The sequence below is a fragment of the Aquarana catesbeiana genome, linkage group LG04 (genome assembly GCF_042186555.1).
Source record: "Aquarana catesbeiana isolate 2022-GZ linkage group LG04, ASM4218655v1, whole genome shotgun sequence".
NCBI classification, from domain to species: Eukaryota; Metazoa; Chordata; class Amphibia; order Anura; family Ranidae; genus Aquarana; species Aquarana catesbeiana.
Window position 1 is genome coordinate 636,630,727 of NC_133327.1, and position 19,110 is coordinate 636,649,836.

Genomic DNA, 19,110 nt, shown 5'->3' on the forward strand with positions numbered 1-19,110 from the left:
GTCCCATTGTTGGTGTCAGTGGGAGGAATAGTGCTCCATCATTGGTTTCAATGGGAGGAATAGTTCCCCCATCATTAGTGTCAGCGGGAGGAATAGTTCCCCCATCATTAGTGTCAGCGGGAGGAATAGTGTCCAATCGTTTGGGTCAGTGGCAGAAACTTTGCCCCACTGTTGAATGCTGACAGTGGGGGAAATAATGCCCCAAGAGCCAGATAAAGGCAGGCAAAGGGCCACATCTGGCCTCAGTTTGGAGACCACTGGTTTAGAAAACCAAATGACTCCAAATTTAAAGAGAAACACTTGTGTTTGTGAGATCTATGATTAAAATGTGTGTTTTTTTTTTAAAACATCGATAGGGTCCCCAGTGGGAACTATGCCCCAGGCTCATCAATCAGAGCTTGGATCAATCAAGAGATGAGTCAATAAGTAGCTATGCTCCTAAAATATTTATCCTGCCCTATTTAATTTCTAGAATAAAAGCTGCCTATGAACTTTACATTTGTGTGTATGAGGATGGGCAGTGTGCGTAGTGTATGTTTACAGAGTCATACTTCAGTTGTTATGGGGATGATACACTTCGTTACCACACCCGGTGTGTGTTCAGGAATCAGACTGCTTTCACCTGCAATTAATATAAGTTGTCTTAGACAAGAGGAATTTCATTTTTTTTATAAAAATGTCTCGGACACAGGGTGAGTGATAACAAGAAACTACATTTGCACTTTACAGGAAAGTCAATGTAAATGTTAAAACTTAACTGATGTTTGTTAGATTCGTTTTTTGCTGTGTGCATCTTTTGTATTGTATAAGATGTGTGTATGTTGCTGGCTTCAAAGTTCAGTATAACCAAAATGGATACTTATTTTTTACATAGTTGCTGATAATCAAATGACATAATCTCATGTTATAGCTTTTGCTTACTACCTCTGCTTCATAATGTTAAAGCTGGAAAACAGCTAAATATGCAGATAAAATACAAATATGAGAGCTGTTTTACTTGCCCTAAAAAGCTCATGTCTCTGCTCTCTCCTCCTGTTAGCATGCTGCTTGCAATGCAACACAATTGACTGGTTCCTTGTGCTGCTTCTCCCCCATTCTGATCTAGGCTTGCCACCTCGTCACTTTAAACCCCGAACACATAATAATTACACAGGTTCTGTGGCTGATTAAGGTGATAATTAAACTCACTTGGTGCCTTATCTGCATTAAATTAGCTCCAGAACCTGTGTAATTCATATGTCTTTGGGTTTAAAGGGATGAGGTGCAACCCTATTCTGATTTCTGCTGTACAGGGACTGCTAGACTGCTGTATGCATTTATTAACCAGTTGCCGCCTGCCCACAGTACATTTGCGGGTAGCATTGGCAGGTTGGATCATGTACAGTGCCTTCAAAGAGTATTCATACCCCTTGACATTTTCTACATTTTGCCATGTTACGACCAAAAACATAAATGTATTTTATGTGATAGACCAACACAAAGTGGCACATAATTGTGAAGTGAAACGATAAATGGTTTTCACATTTTTTACAAATAAATATCTGAAAAGTGTGACGTGTATTTGTATTCAGCCCCCCTGAGTCAATACTCTGTAGAACCACATTTCACTGCTAATATAGATGCAAGTTTCTTTGGGGATGTCTCTACCAGTTTTGCACATCTAGAGAGGGATATTTTTGCCCATTCTTCTTTGCAAAATAGCTCAAGCTCTGTCAGATTGTGAGTGTGGCGTGCATTTGTATTCAGCCCCCTTTACTCTGATACCCCTAACTAAAATCTAGTGGAAACCATTGAATTCAGAAGTCACCTAATTAGTAAATAGAGTCCACCTGTGTGTAATTTAATCTCAGTAAATAAATACAGCTGTTCTGTGAAGCCCTCAGAGGTTTGTTATCGAATTTTAGTGAACAAACAGCATCATGAAGGCCAAGGAACACACCAGACAGGTCAGGGATAAAGTTGTGAAGAAGTTTAAAGCAGGGTTAGGTTATAAAAATGATCCCAATCTTTGAACATCTCGCGGAGCTCTGTTCAATCCATCATCTTAAAATGGAAAGAGTATGACACAACTGCAAACCTACCAAGACATGGCCATCCACCTAAACTGACAGGCCGGGCAAGGAGAGCATTAATCAGAGAAGCAGCCAAAGGCCCATGGTAACTCTGCAGAGATTCACAGCTCTGGTGGGAGAATCCGTCCACAGGACAACTATTAGTTGTGCACTCCACAAATCTGTAATTTATGGAAGAGTGGCAAACGATTATCGATTTGTGCCCATTAACTTGCCGAAAAACGAACGAAGTGTCTATATGAACGATTTTTCGGCCGATTTTTCGTATAGTGTATGGCCAGCATAAGAGTCTGCAAAAGACTTTCAGCTGTAATTGCAGTGAAAGGTGGTTCTACAAAGTATTGACTCAGGGGGGCTGAATACAAATGTACCCCACACTTTTCACATATTTATTTGTAAAAAAAAATTGAAAACCATTTATCATTTTCCTTCCACTTCACAATTATGTGCCACTTTGTGTTGGTCTATCACATAAAATAAGTTTACGTTTTTGGATGCAACATGACAAAATATGGAAAATTTCAAGGGGTATGAATACTTTTTCAAGGCACTGTATGTATTCTAGCCTGGAACGCGTCCTGAAGATCATGTGATTGCTCTGCGGTCACATGATCACAATGTCATCAAAGCTGTTATGAATTAATGTGATTCATAACAGCTCTGCTTCCTATACAGTGAGGCTGTGATTGGCTCACAATTATCATATGGTACTTGGGCCAGTCACAGCACCCTTTACTATGTGATTAGCTGTAGCCAATCACAGATCACTAGTAATCACAGCTGTTATAAATGTAACCCATTTATGACAGTTGAAAACATTGCTGTTACAATGATGATAATTGTAACAGCCATCAAAATGTAGAAAAAACTACTTTGCTGAAAGATATGTTTAACCACTTGGTGTCCGTGCTATAGCAAAATGACGGCCACAGCGCGGACCTGAATTTCCGGGAGGCCATCATATGACGTCCTCCCCTTTGCACGTTCCTGCACGTTCCCCTGCAGTGGCGCGCGCTGTGATCACCGAGTCACTGAGACTCGGGTGATCACAGATCTGAGTAATGATCTGTGATGTTTTTTCAGAAGTCTCTGAAATCCCCGCCCCCCCCCCCCCGCAGTCGGGACTGACATACGGGAATGAAATTGTGTGAGTTCAGCTGAATTCGCACAATTTCCTCCCGCTGTCAGTGTGAACCAGGGCTCAAACTGGGCCTTTGTCTTTGTAATTCACCTGCTGCTTTCCCAGGGACACCATTTCTTATCGAACTCCCTTAAGTTTACCTTCAAATATCATATGTAGAAATACAGATTCGCATATCTGCAAATAAACGAAAATAAAAAAATTCTAATCGTGGTTGTGATCAAATATTCGCAGCTGCAATCAAAAGAGTGTGGTTTCACCTTCGGAGCCAGAAATTAGTCATTGTAATCACCCGGAAGTTCCTGTGCTGGTCAGGATCTCCATCCAGGTGGACATGGCGAGGTCCCTCTTTAGCAAAGAGGAGGTGCTGCTCATTTGCCGGTGTCTTGCCGAATAAGTTCCCTCGGCGGATAAGTTCCCCCCCTGTACTGCGCAGGCGCAGCGCCTGCGCAGTACGAACTACTAACAGCCGCCGGAGATAGCCGAAGCTCAAAATCCACAATCAGCTGTACACGGCGCCTGCGCTCTGGGTCCAGGTTCCTTCCCTACCATCCAAGTGGACCTAGAGGGGGAATCTAAAAGAGCCGAGCGCAGCGAGGCCGTGCCCGAAGCGTGGCGAGCGGAGCGAGCCCGCGAGGGGCCCTCTTACAGGCGCTGTGTACAGCTGATTTGGACCTATTCCCCTTCGGCTATTTCCGCCGGTTCCTACTGCGCAGGCACAGTAGAGGGGGGTCCTTATCCGCCGAGCGGAAGTTATTCGGCAGAACACCGGGTAAGTATAGGATATGTTCTTGTGCTTAATCAATGTGGGGGTGGGTGTAGTAGTTAGATTTGGTGTGGTGTGCACACATCACTTCCTGCATTTGTTCTGCTGATGTAAATCAGTAAGGACTATGCAAATATAAATGAGAGCTCCTTTCTATTAAAATATATATGACTTGTTTTACAGTTGGGTGACTTTTCCAGCAAATTTGGACCTCCGAGTTGTATGACAATTTGTAAATGATAACCATTCATATCTGTGCTACTTCAAGTTGCAACAACTTCAAAGTAGTCCCTGTACTACTTTAGTGTGACTTTCATGTGACTTGAGGTACATAGGGCGCAATATTACACAGGCATTCCCAGCATTTGGGGCCAAGTTGCAACAGCAAAATAGTGTGACTTTCAGGTCGCAGCAGTGTGAATGAGATTCATAGGTAATACCTTTTGAATTGGGCACTATTCTCACTTGTGCATCCTGCAAGTGGGTCAAATCTGTCCCTGCATTACTTTGGTATGACTTTGGTGCGACTTGAGGCCCATATACCGGAAGATTACACAGGCATTGGTCGCACAAGTGCAAATGGGGCCTACCTAATTCAAAGGTGTTATCGATGAATCTCATTAGGTTCCTTTCACATTTTACCGACTTTTCATACAACTTGAGGTCCGTAAGGCCCATTTCATAATTGTGCGATCTGAAAGTCCCGCGATTTTGCAGCGCTTTGTGCTGCAGATTTGATGTGATTTGAAGCAATGCCAGTGTAATCTTGAGGTCTATGGATGTAGTAGTCACAGGACAAGTCGCACAAGTGTGAAAGGGGCCATAGGGTCGGTTCACACTGCTGTGCCGTCCAACATCGGATGTGATTTGCCACACACTGCAAATCACACACAATGTCTCATTGTATGCTTGAATTTGCATCGCATTCGGACCAAACTCGCACAGGACCCTTTTTTTGGTCCGCAGTAGAATCGTATTGCATGGGTGTTGTCTGAATTTGCAGTTTGCTCTGCGATATGCAAATGATTTGGGGGTGTCATTAGCTTTCTAATGACACTCCCAGCAGTTTGCATATGGCAGTGTGAACTGCCTGTGAGTTGTATGGATTTGCAGGGTTCCCACATCGCTCCAGTGTGAACGGGCCCTGACCCTAGGTTCACACCTATTTTTTAGTGTGTTTTGCAGTTTGCAGAAACACTCTACAGTCCATTCAACATGGTTTCCTATGGTACTAGTTCACACCTGTGCGTTTTTGGAAATGGTCGGGGATTTTTTTCACGTGATTTGTGGGTAATATATTTCAATGGAACCGCACCAGAAATGCAACTGTTGCCTTTGTGATGTGATTTTTGATGTGTTTTGCGGTTCTTATTTTAACACTGTATATAGCTGGTTGCTAACTGAAGGGCCGGGAAGCTAGCCGCCATGTCCTTAACAACCAATGAGTCATCAGATGTCAGAGGCTTCCCCACTGAAAGTAAAAAAAAAATGCCAGCCAGAGAAATCGCAAACAAACTGCATGGGGTCCCCCCCAGGTCTATACTAGGCTCTTTGGGTCTAGTATGGACCCGGAGTGGACCCCCCCACACCAAAAGTTAAAAAGTCCCCCCCAAAATCCATACCAGACCCTTATCCGAGCACGCAACCTGGCAGGCCACAGGAAAAGAGGGGGGACGAGAGAGTGCCCCCCCTAACCTTACCAGGCCACATGCCCTCAACATGGGGAGGGTGCTTTGGGGTCCCCCCAAAACACCTCGTCCTCAAGTTGATAGGGACAAGGGCCTCATCCCCACAACCCTTGCCCGGTGGTTGTGGGGGTCTGTGGGCGGGGGGCTTATCATAATATGCAAGCCCCGTTTAACAAGGGGGCCCCCAGATCCCGCCCCCCCATGAGAATGGGTATTGGGTACGTTGTACCTCTACCCATTCACCAAAAAAAAGCAGTGAAATGTGACAAAAAACAATAGCCAGTTTTTGACAATTCCTTTATTGTAAAAAAGCTCTCAGTGGTCTTCTCCCCCGAGCCGTGTCTCCCACCATCATCTTCTCCTGGTGCTGACTCTCTTGCTGCCATCTTCTGTTGCCGTCTTCCTCTGTTGTGTTGTCACCCGCTATCTGCCGTCTCTTACCATGGCTGTGTAGGATACGCCAGACAGCGGGTGACAACACAACAGAGAACACGGTGGCTAGGAAGAACACAGCAGCGGGAGAAGTAGGCGGTGGTGGAAGAGAGACGGCGATAGAAGATGGCAGCAAGAGAGGCAGCACCAGGAGAAGATGGCAGCAAGAGAGATAGCACCAGGAGAAGATGAGGCAGGAGACATGGCTCAGGTGAGGAGACTACTCAGAGCTATTTTACAATAAAGGAATTGTCAAAAACTGGCTATTGTTTTTTGTTACATTTCACTGCTTTTCGTTTTTCTCCTTCTTCCTCCAGCTGCTTCTTCCTCCATCTCCCTCTGCTACATGAAAACAACGACCCTCCTCTGACGCTGTGGCCAGCCGATCTGTCCGCTTCCATAGCACACATTTCATATATAACTATGGGGCGTGGCCGCCGGATGACGTCAGCAGGAGACCCCGCCCCCTTGTGACATCACTGACCCATCATGCCCCGGGCAGTGAAGTCACAAGGGGTGGGGTCTCGGAGTGACGTCATGCGCCCCATCGCAGCATCGGAGGAGGTTAATTTTTTTAATGTTCAGCGAGAACGAAGCGGAGGCAGATGGAGAAGACCAGCGGAGGAAGATGGAGAAGACCAGAGGAAGAAGCGGGGGAAGAAGCAGCTGGAGGAAGAAGGAGAAAACCGAAGGAAGACCAGAGGAAGAGGAAGAAGTGGGGGAAAGAAGAATTTTTAATAAAGGAATTGCCAAATTTGTCACAGAAATTGTCACATTTCACTGCTTTTTTAGGGGAATGGGTAGGGGTACAATGTAAAATACAAATGTTAAATAAGGGGAGGTAGGTGTGGCGCTGTTCTGGGGTGCAATATTACATGCCCCTATGTGACACTCTATATGGCCTGCTGTGTGTCACATAGGGGCATGTAATATTGCACCCCAGAACAGCGCCACACCTACCTCCCCTTATTTAACATTTGTATTTACATTCCACTTAGGCGGTTGTACCAGTAGGGGCAGCAGTTCTCTTCTTCTCTTTTTTTCATTTAATTCCGTAAGCTCGGGACCACCAATACATTTTTAGGGGTACAATGTACATCATACCCATTCATATAGGGGGGGCCGGGATCGGGGGGCCCGCTTGTTAATTCCAATAAGCCCCCTACCCGCAGACCCCAATAACCACCGGGCAAGGGATGTGGGGATGAGGCCCTTGTCCCTATCAATATGGGGACAAGGTGTTTTGGGGGAGACCCCAAAGCACCCTCCCCATGTTAAGGGCATGTGGCCAGGTATGGTTCAGGAGGGGGGGGCGAAGGCCCCCCCCCCTCTTTTCCTGCGGCCTGCCAGGTTGCGTGCTCGGATAAGGGTCTGGTATGGATTTTGGGGGGGACTTTTTAACTTTTGGCGTGGGGGGTCCACTCCGGGTCCATACTAGACCCAAAGAGCCTGGTATAGACCTGGGGGGCACCCCATGCAGTTTTTTTGCGATTTCTCTGGCTGGCATTTTTTTTTACTTTCAGTGGGGAAGCCTCTGACATCTGATGACTCATTGGTTGTTAAGGACATGGCGGCTGGCTTCCCGGCCCCCCAGTTAGCAACCAGATATATACAGTGTTAAAATAAGAGCCGCAAAACACATCAAAAATTGCATCACAAACGCAACAGTTGCATTTCTGGTGCGGCTCCATTGAAATCTATTACTCGCAAATCATGGCCTTTTTTGACCTGCCAGGTTGCGTGCTCGGATAAGGGTCTGGTATGGATTTTGGGGGGACCCCTACACCATTTTTTTTTTTTTTAAGGAGTTCCCCTTAATATCCATACCAATCTCGAAGGACCTGGTATAGACTGGTGGGGGGAACCTACGCCTTTTTTTCTTTTGATTTTTACTCTATATTGCTGGGAACCGGCAATTCATTACAGCCGCAAGCAATTTTGAATGACATTTTTTTCCTTTAGAAATTTAATTTTGCTGCAGTACAGTAATAAACACAGGAAAGATGCGCTACTTTACAGGCATACTAAGAACACCCCCCAGGCACAATATTTAAAGGAATTTTTTTTTTATTGTTTCACTTTAAGCATTATTAAAATCTCTGCTTCTGAAAAAACTTCCATTTTGGCAGGACCCAGGTCCCCATACATTTTTTATGGCAAAGAACTTGCATATAAGCCTTCAGTGAGAACTTTGGATTTTGCAGGTTCGAGCCCCATTGACTTCCACTATTCCCGCATATGTGATCTGACAGGCATGTTTGCCGGCAATAGCGCTGCTTTCTATTTGCATTAGCGCCCGGTTTCTGAGAGTTGAAGTCTTAATTGGGCGCTATTTTCCGAGACTGCAGGATCATTTATCAGCGCTATAGTAAATGACCCCCTATACCTTCCACAAAAAACAATTAACCACTTCCCGACCAGCCGCCGCAGTTATATTGCGGTAGGCTCCTCTGCGTGAGCCGTCGTACCTATACTTCGGCTCGCGGGGTTGGGATAGCAGGTGGGCGTGCGCACACTCCCGCTGCACAGCGGGGGTGCCGATGTTCGTGGGCGACGGTCGCAATGACCGCCGGCCACGAGCGATCGTGAGCACGAGGGACAGAACACGAAAGTGTGTGTGTTAACATACAAATCCGTGTTCTGTTCTGAGAGGAATGACAGATCGTGTGTTCCTATTAGCTAGGAACCACGATCTGTCACTTCCTCTAGTTAGTCCACGCCTCCTTCAGTTAGAATCACCTCCCAGGGAACACAGTTAACCCCTTCACTGCCAGTTACATTTTTACAGTAATCAATGCATTTTTATAGCACTGATCGCTGTATTAATGCCAGTGGTCCCAAAAATGTGTCAAAATTGTCCGATGTGTCCGCCATAATGTCGCAGTCACAATAAAAATTGCAGATCACCGCCATTACTAGTAAAAAAAAAATAACAAAAATGCTATAAATCTATCCCCTATTTTGTAGATGCTATTACTTTTGCGCAAACCAATCAATATACCCTTATTGCGATTTTTTTTTTGTAGAATACATATCGGCCTAAACTGAGAAAAAAGCTTTTTTTAAAAAAAAAATGGGGATGTTTATTATAGCAAAAAGTACAAAATAATGTGTTTTTTTTCAAAATTGGCGCTCTTTTTTTGTTTATAGCACAAAAAATAAAAACCGAAGAGGCGGTCAAATACCACCAAAAGAAAGCTCTATTTGTGGGGAAAAAAGGACGTCAATTTTGTTTGGGTGCAACGTCGCACGACTGTGCAATTGTCAGTTAAAGCGACGCGGTGCCGAATCGCAAAAAGTGCTCTGGTCAGGAAGGGGGTAAATCCTTCCGGGGCTGAAGTGGTTAATAAACACTTATTGAATTTTTTTTTTTTTTTCTTACCAAAGACATGTAGCAGAATACATTTTGGCCTAAATTTATGAAAACTTTTTTTATTTTCAATAATTTTTTTTTCATTGGATATGTTTTATTACAGTAAGTAGAAAATATTGTTTCATTTTTTTTTTTTTTTCTCATTTTTTTCGTTTTTGCTTATATAATAAAAAAAAACCCAGTGGTGATCAAATATCACCAAAAGAGCGCTCTATTTGTCTGAAAAAAATGATATCAATTTAATTTGCATACAGTGTGAGCGCATGACCGTGCAATTGCCAGTTAAAATAGCACAGTGCCTAGCAGGAAAAAATGCCCTGGTCATGAAGGGGTAAAACCTTCTGGAGCTCAAGTGGTTAACCACCTGCCGCTCGCCATATAGCAATATGACGGCAGCAAAGTAGTTTAGTTATCCTGATCAGACGTAATGACGTGATCAGTATAACAAGCTGGCACGCACCCGCGGGGGCATGCAGCCTGGCGTTTGAAGGTGCTGTGTGTCAGTCTGAAACACTTCAACTCCGATCGTGGTATGGAGCCTCTGACGGAGGCTTCTTACCATGTGATCATCGTGTGAATCAGGAAGTGCCGGTAAACGTCTTTCCTAGGTTCACGCTGACAGGGAGAGCCGATCAGTGGCTCTCCCTGTTGGGGGGGGGGGGGGTCTGTACTGATAATCAGCACATTAATAGTGCAGCCCCCATAAGATGTGCCCATCAGCTACCAATCAGTGCCTATCACCTGCCAGCCTGTGCCCCACTAAAAACGCCTGACAGTGCCCATAAAAGTGGCACAGTGCCCACAACAATGCCAATCGGTGCCCATAAAAGTGAAAATCGGTGCCCCATCAGTAATGCCTGTCAGTGCCCTTCAGATGCCACTCAGTAATGCCTGTCAGTAGCTTCTCATCAGTGCTGCCTATCCAGTGGCACCTATCAGTGCCCATCAATGCCGCCTATCAGTGCCATCAGTTCCACCTATCAGTGCCCAGTTTTTTTTTTTTTCATAATTGTCGGTCTTTTTTTGTTTATAGCGAAAAAAATAAAAACCGCAGAGGTGATCAAATACCACCAAAGGAAAGCTCTATTTGTGGGAAGAAAATTATAAAAATTTTGTTTAGGTACAGCATTGCATGACCGCGCAATTGTCATCCAAAGTGTGACAGTGCTGAAAGCTGAAAATTGTCCTGGGCAGGAAGGAGGGAAAGTTTCTGGTATTGAAGTGGTTAAGATATATTTTATGATGTATTAATGAATACGGCACTGCATTAAAGCAGTCAGTCATTTTTTCCATCTTTCCATCAATTAAATCCTCTGTCTTTTTTGTTTTAACTTTGGATATACAGCCCACTTCCTGTTCCTTGTCTGGTAATAAGCCTAGGCTTATGACATTATGCACAGCTCTCTCTCTCACTCTCGTGAGCGTTTGCCAGGAAGGGAGGGGGGATGAGTCATAAGAGGGCCAATGAGAGCTGCAGGGCTAGAGGTGTGCCTCTGTGTGTCTGTGTAAATCCAGGAAGTGAACGGGCAGCAGCTTCAGCTGCCCACAGTTAAAATGGTTGCAGCAAATTTGGCAAGTACAGAATCACAGTATATAGATAAAATAATATGCAGAGTGGTTGGAGGGAAGCTTCAGAATGGCAAAGATGTTTTTATTACAAATTATGTGAGCAGACTGCAGTTCCTCTTTAAGTTGTGTCTTTTTTATACCTTTTCGGAGTTTGACTTTAAAGGAAACCTGTGCCGACAAAAACATTGAAGCTGCAATTGCAAACCTCCTTTTGGAATTGTTAGTTATCTGGCCTTCATTGTTTTTAATCAGTTGAGCTACTGATGTGGAATAAGCATGTAGTACATTTTGTCAAAGTGAAGTTAGCACTTCTGATTTGAATGCTTGTTCAGCTCAATGGCTCAGAAAGTGTTGAGGTTACTGGACCAGCATGATAGCCAAATGGCAAGCTTTTTCATAGTTCTGCAAAGCCAATCTACATAATACCTCAAGTCAGGTTTCCTTTAAAGCGAAACTTTACCCATAACAACTTGATAAAAAATTTCTTTAGCAAGGAACATACATGCCACATTAATAATCATGCTACCAAAATGAGTGTATTTCCTGTAAACTGCCTCCAGAATTGCTCATGTTTCTTCTTACCAGAGGCTGCCATTTTGCTGAAGACAAGAACCTCTGAGCAGCAGTAAATCTTTAGGCTGTCAGCAGATCGGCCTCTAGTGGCTCTGATTTTAGGCACAGTGCTAAAAAAAAAATATAGAGCAACTGAGCATGTGCAGAGAAGGGTGAGACTGTGTATTACCGTGTTTAAAACAGTATAGGCACTTTTTAAAAAAAGTTTTACATAACTTTACCTGCAAGAGGGGCCAGACTGAAGTGATCTATAAGTACTTCTTTTTCTGACTAAAGTTACATTTTAAGTTCTGCTGAACTGTTATAATGATTGCAAAGGCAAACTATAGTGCCAGGCAACTCAGCACAGTAGTGCACTTCTAAAACTAAAATATCAGTCTGTTGGGGGGGCTCCTTGTTAGAATGGTGGAACCAGCCTGCTACATCCCTATTTTAGATTTCTCAGTGTTTGCATAATGACACCATACAATGTGTGAGTTGTTGCCCTCTCATGGCTGGAGGGCAAACTATTACACCGAGCCTCACACCAGAAGGATAATGTCACTGCATCAGTGAATTGCACTTTTTTTTTTTACAATTTTCTTTGACATATGTGTGAAGATGTGCCTAGGCTGCAGAGAATCATTTTTAACAATGCATAAATCATGTTTGCTTGAATTTTTAAATTGCATGATGTATATGGAAATATTAATATCAGAGATTACCAAATTCATTGTAGTGATTCTATCATCACTAGAGATCACCAAAATTGCTTTCTCAGTGTGGATGGCTAAGATTCCTCCGAAGGGCCTGCAGCTTGGATCCATGCTCTTTGGTTTAGCTACAAAAGAGTTAATATTTTTTAATCTATGTTGATTCTGTATTACATTTCGTTACAAATTAGCTATTAACTCCCAAGTCAGGTCCCCAGATGTACGATTAACACTTCTTCTAAGGTTTATGATTTATTAATGAAAAAAGAAATTGACACTCATGCACATCCACATCAATATCTGACTTGCTAAATACATAAAACGCATCAATTTATCCATATGTCTAATGGAAATGCACTTTGAGAAGCTGCTAATCTACAAATGCAGGCGCCAAACCTCATTTTAAATATTATATTTTTTTATTAATTCCTGAGTGATGTAGAAAAGTATTTCGAGCGCAGCTGGATTGATAGAAAGGAAGCACAGGGTCAGCGGAAAAGTGAATATATTGCTCTTTTCAGCAACATAGTCTACAAAAGATACTAAATTCAGAAGTTCTTCCAAAATACTCTGACAGTTGTCTTAAAGCAGAACTGAAGGCATTTTACCAAAATTTGCAAGCAAGCATAAAAATGATTTAAAAAAAAACTGCTTTTGCAGCAGTACTTTCCTTCTGTTCATGTACCACAGTGATTCCTTTCCACCACTAGATGTCCTGAGTGCTCCAGGTTGAATGATAGGCAGTGCCATTTAACTCTATTCCCCTGAGCCCTAGACTATCAAGGACCTGCCCCTTGGGGGGCAGCATAGTCTCAGAGTATAGCTGCACTGAGTGGTGCTCACACATCATTATGTGGGTGCCATTTGGTGCAGTAGTAAAGAATGCCCCCTGCCAGAAGAGAAGAGGAATGAACTATGACATCATCACACCAGACAGAAGACCCTAATGCCTTCAAATTCCCCAAACAGACTGCTAAATAGGCCTCCCAGATATCACTGCATAATTAGTCTCAAAATCCAATTAGAAGAGTGTAGCAATGACCCCTAAGGAGCTATTAGATTTCACTGGCTCTCCTAGACTTCCAATGGGTCATCTGGCTTACTGCTGCCCAAAAACGCTGAATGACCCATCAATGGTGACCAAACAGCCATCTCCCTGTCAATGTTCTTCTGCACATTTTATTGACTTATGCCGCGTACACACGGTCGGACTTTTCATCTACAAAAGTCCAACGGACGCCGACGGACTAAAGCTGGCTGGTAATCCGATCGTGTGTGGGCTTCTCCGGACTTTCAGCAGACTTTTTCAGCCTCAAATCCGACGGACTTTAGATTTGAAACATGCTTCAAATCTTTACGTCGTAACTACGACGGACCCCGAAATCCGCTCGTCTGTGTGCTAGTCCGACGGACAAAAACCCATGCTAGGGCAGCTATTGGCTACTGGCTATGAACTTCCTTATTTTAGTCCGGTGTACGTCATCACGTACGAATCCGTCGGACTTTTGTGTGGTCGTGTGTAGGCAAGTCCGTTCGTTAGAAAGTCTGCTGCAAGTCCGCCGAAAGTCCGCCGGAAGTCCGCCGGAAGTCTGTCGGACAGGCTGTCGGACTTTTGTAGACGAAAAGTCCGACCGTGTGTACGCGGCATTAGTGTCTAAGGGAGAGAGGAATAGGAGTATAGAATACCCCCAAACAGCTACAAAATCCCTCAGTTCAGTAGTATCTTGTAATATCTTTAGTTCTTGGCAGAAGCAATGTAGAACTAAGAGTAAGCCAGGAGGACAGACTTTGTGACGTTAGCCGACAGTAGGCTGTGGCCTGCTGTAGACTGATTCTAGGTCACGGGAGAGCACAAGTGCAATCCTGTGATATAAAGAGAAGAGGAGCCAATAAAGCTTTGGCCATACTTCTATTTTAAGTAAAGACCAACAATTTGCATAAGTGGACCCTTAAGCTGAAACCTGCAATGAACTAAGTAGAAGGCTCCCTTAAAAGCCACCTGTCTGTACTTTCAGGCCCTAACCTAAACCTACTTCCAATGTTAAGGCCTTGGCTCTGAAACTGTATCCTCCGCAAGCAGCAAGCCTGGGAAGCAAAAGACCTCTGGGCTCTTCTCACACTCCCTAGGCAGCAGTCTTGGGAAGCAATGTCTGGACCCCTCACTCACACATTGAACCATTCTAGAATGGCTTCCCAAATATTTACATCCTTCCTCGGCCTACATCACTGGCAATAGACCTCCTAGTGATTGGCCAGAGGGCAGCATAAAAATTTATAACCCATAACGTTTATTCTTTCCCTGTCTACCAGATAGCACTTGTAACAAACAAATGGCCCCTGCCCCCACCAATAACTGGCCTTCACTGCAAGGAGCACATGGAAGGGCAAATGCATGAAAGACAAAAACAGAACATACCATAGCTCAATTCACCAACCAGTCTGCTGACCAACCAAATTAACCTGTCCAAAACAGGGGTTTAGTTAGCACGCATTTACAAATGCATGTGTAAGCTGCAAGGCCTCTTCATGGCACCCTGTGTATGCTTGCAGTCCTAAATGCTATTGAATTTCTAAGGGTCTCCACAGTGGGAGCACATGCATTGAATGGATAGATGAGGGGCAGGTGGGCCTTGAGGCAGCCCAATCCCCCTTAAAGGAACAGGAGCACACTGGACACCCAGCATGTAGCACAGTGGCAGCAAATTAACCTGTCCAACAGTCTGGGTTAAAAACAGGGGTTCAGTTAGCACTCATTAGACAGGTTAATTTTGTTGGTCAGCAGACTGGTTGGTGAGTTTAGCTATGAAATGTTCTGTTTTTGTCTTTCATGCGTTTGCCCTTCCATGTGCTTCTTGCTGTGAAGGCCAGTTATAGGTGGGGGCAGGGGCCATTTGTTTGTTACTGGTGTAAATATGGTCCGGGGACACACTGAGCACCTTTGCTGCCACTGTGCTCTTGATGGGTGTCCAGTGTGCTCCTGTTCCTTTAAGGGGGCTTGGGCTGCCTCCGGACCCACCTGCCCTTCATCTATCCATTCAATGCATGTGCTCCCACTGTGGAGACGCTCATAAATTCAATAGCATTTAGGACTACAAGCATACAAAGGGTGCCGTGAAGAGGCCTTGCAGCTTACGCATGCGTTTGCAAATGCATACTAACTAAACCCCTGTTTTTAATGCAGACTGTTGGACAGGTTAATTTGGTTGGTCAGCAGACTTTTGTCTTAGCAGATAACACTTCCCAGAAGAAGGCAGAAGTAAACAATGTCCTTGGGCTATGAAAAATCCAGCAAACTTAGAAAACAATAACAATAGGAGCTCATGCTAGCTATAGCCTAGCTGCAAAAACTACATTTAGACTAGGGACACTTTACCTTATGAGTTGTTACATGTGCAGCACCCTCAGCAAGTTTTTTACCAAATACTAACTCTTTTACTGCCACCACAGTAAATATTATGGCAGTGGCTTCAGGGAGGTTTTATACATATGCTGGGAGTGTGTAAATCTGGCAAGCCAACTGTCAGCTGTCAGCGGGAAGCTTCCACACACCCCAGCAACTCCTTTCAGGTTTTTAATGCTTTTTGTGCCCCCATTGGGAAGCTTTCACTTTCTGTCCAGGTGGTGAGTATGTATCGGGGAGAACAGGAAGCGAGCAACAATCTACTCAACAGAGATACAGACAGCACCCAAAACATAGAGGTAGTAAAGTAGATACAAACCATAACTAGATGACCTTAAAGAATATGTTACCCTAACATTTCATATTCCTGATATGTGTGTGTACTTGTGTTAAGAAGTTACCTGTTCTCTATGTATTCATTCCTTTGTGTGAAATAGCTAGTGATCCTGCCAGTCCCCTGCTTTCCTATTTAAAATTGACCAGGCTAGGGCACTTCCATCCCTGCGTGGTTAGTTTTCTGGTTGTGCTGGGAGAACAGCCTCCCTGTCCTCCAATAGTCAAACTTGTGCTGACATGCCTCTCCCTTCACAGACATTCACTGAAGAAATCAGTGCACTGCTGTTTCTCCACCCCAAGCTCTCTGAGCTCCTAATGCAGCTGAGCTGGGATTATGTATTCACCTATATAAAAAGAAAAAAAAAAAGTATTTACAATTTTAATCTCAATTTATCAATATATTTAAAATCAATGCGGCGTGGCATGGAGGCGATCAGCCTGTGGCACTGCTGAGGTTTTATGGAAGCCCAGGTTGCTTTGTGTCTCTCATCTTCCTCTTGACAGTATCCCACAGATTCTCTATAGGGTTTAGGTCAGGCGAGTGTACTGACCAATCAATCACAGTGATGCCATGATCATTAAACCAGGTATTGGCACTTTTGGCAGTGTGGGCAGGTGCCAAGTCCTGCTGGAAAATGAAATTAGCATGTCCATAAAGCTGGTCAGCAGAGGGAAGCATGACGTGCTCTAGAATTTCTTGGTAGAGGGCGATGCTGACTTTGGACTTCATAAAACACAGTGGACAAAAACCAGGAGATGACATGGCTCCCCAAATCATCACTGACTGTGGAAACTTCACACTGGACCTCATGCAACTTGGATTCTGTGCCTCTCCACTCTTCCCCCAGACTCTGGAGCCTCGATTGTCAAATGAAATGCAAAGTTTTCCACAGTCCGTGATGAATGAAAAAATGCTTGAAATATATCACTCTGAGTGTAATGCACTTATAAAAAATATATGTTTCACTTTTTGAATTGAATTACTGAAATAAATGAACTTTTGGATGATATTTTATATAGGGGTTCATATACAGTGGGGACGGAAAGTATACAGAGCCCCTTAAATTTTTCACTCTTTGTTATATTGCAGCCATTTGCTAAAATCATTTAAGTTCATTTTTTTCCTCATTAATGTACACACGGCACCCCATATTGACAGAAAAACACAGAATTGTTGACATTTTTGCAGATTTATTAAAAAAGGAAAAACTGAAATATCACATGGTCCTAAGTATTCAGACCCTTTGCTCAGTATTTAGTAGGAGCACCCTTTTTTTTTCTTTTCTTTTTTTTTTCTTAACACTAGTGAATTTATAAGTGTCTCCACAATGGAAGCACATGCATTAAATGGATAGGCGGGGGGGGGGGGGGGGGGGGGGGGGGGCAGATGGGCCTGGAGGAAGCCCAATCCCCCTTAAAGGAGCAGGAGCACACTGGACACCCAGCAATAGCACAATGGCAGCAAAGGTGTACAGTGTGTCCCCGGACCAAATTTTACACAGTAACAAACCAAAAGGCCCCTGCCCCCACCTACAACTGGCCTTCACAGTAAGGAGCACATGGAAGGGCAAACAATGAAAGACAAAGAGAGAACATACCATAGCTCAACTCACCAACCAGTCAACCAACTGACCAAATCAGTGTTTCTCAACTCCAGTCCACAAGGCGCCCCAACAGGTCATGTTTTCAGGCCTTCCATTATTTTGCACAGGTGATTTGATCAGTTTCCCTGCCTTAGTAATTACCACAGGCATTTCATCTGAGGAAAATCCTGAAAACATGACCTGTTGGGGCGCCTTGAGGACTGGAGTTGAGAAACACTGGACCAAATTAACCTGTCCAACAGTCTGCATTAAAAACAGAGGTTTAGTTAGCACGCATTTGCAAACGCATGCATAAGCTGCAAGGCCTCTTCACGGCACCCTGTGTATGCTTGCAGTAGAAGACTCTTTTGATCTAATACAGCCATGAGTCTTTTTGGGAAAGATGCAACAAGTTTTTCACACCTGGATTTGGGGATCCTCTGCCATTCCTCCTTGCAGATCCTCTCCAGTTCTGTCAGGTTGGATGGTAAACGTTGGTGGACAGCCATTTTTAGGTCTCTCCAGAGATGCTCAATTGGGTTTTATTTAGGGCTGTGGCTGGGCCATTCAAGAACAGTCACGGAATTGTTGTGAAGCCACTCCTTCGTTATTTTAGCTGTGTGCTTAGGGTCATTGTCTTGATGGAAGGTAAACCTTCGGCCCAGTCTGAGGTCCTGAGCAGTCTGGAGAAGGTTTTCGTCCAGGATATCCCTGTACTTGGCCGCATTCATCTTTCCCTCGATTGCAACCAGTTGTCCTGTCCCTGCAGCTGAAAAACACCCCCACAGCATGATGCTGCCACCACCATGCTTCACTGTTGGGACTGTATTGGACAGGTAATGAGCAGTGCCTGGTTTTCTCCACTCATACCGCTTAGAATTAAGGTCAAAAAGTTCTACCATGGTCTCATCAGACCAGAGAATCTTATTTCTCACCATCTTGGAGTCCTTCAGGTGTTTTTTAGCAAACTCCATGCGGGCTTTCATGTGTCTTGCACTGAGGAGAGGCTTCCGTTGGGCCACTCTGCCATAAAGCCCCGACTGGTGGAGGGCTGCAGTGATGGTTGACTTTCTACAACTTTCTCCCATCTCCCGACTGCATCTCTGGAGCTCAGCCACAGTGATCTTTGGGTTCTTCTTTACCTCTCTCACCAAGGCTTTTCTCCCCCGATAGCTCATTTTGGCCGGATGGCCAGCTCTAGGAAGGGTTCTGGTTGTCCCAAACGTCTTCCATTTAAGGATTATGGAGGCCACTGTGCTCTTAGGAACCTTAAGTGCAGCAGAAATGTTTTTGTAACCTTGGCCAGATCTGTGCCTTGCCACAATTCTGTCTCTGAGCTCTTCAGGCAGTTCCTTTGTCCTCATGATTCTCATTTGCTCTGACATGCACTGTGAGCTGTAAGGTCTTATATAGATAGGTGTGTGGCTTTCCTAATCAAGTCCAATCAATATAACCAAACACAGCTGGACTCAAATGAAGGTGTAG

The 19,110-nt window shown here is 44.2% G+C and overlaps 1 protein-coding gene across 2 annotated transcripts in view; it reads left to right on the forward strand.

The window, feature by feature from the left end:
* The first annotated feature begins 554 nt into the window (after nucleotides 1–554).
* The window catches only part of LOC141140867 (spermatogenesis-associated protein 7 homolog), a 381,599-nt gene continuing 363,043 nt past the window's right edge, over nucleotides 555–19,110 (forward strand). For both annotated transcript variants that reach the window (XM_073628391.1, XM_073628392.1), the window contains exon 1: nucleotides 555–692. In XM_073628391.1, the coding sequence (XP_073484492.1) occupies nucleotides 677–692 (16 nt within the window). In that variant the 5' untranslated portion in view covers nucleotides 555–676. The remainder of the gene's footprint in view (nucleotides 693–19,110) is intronic.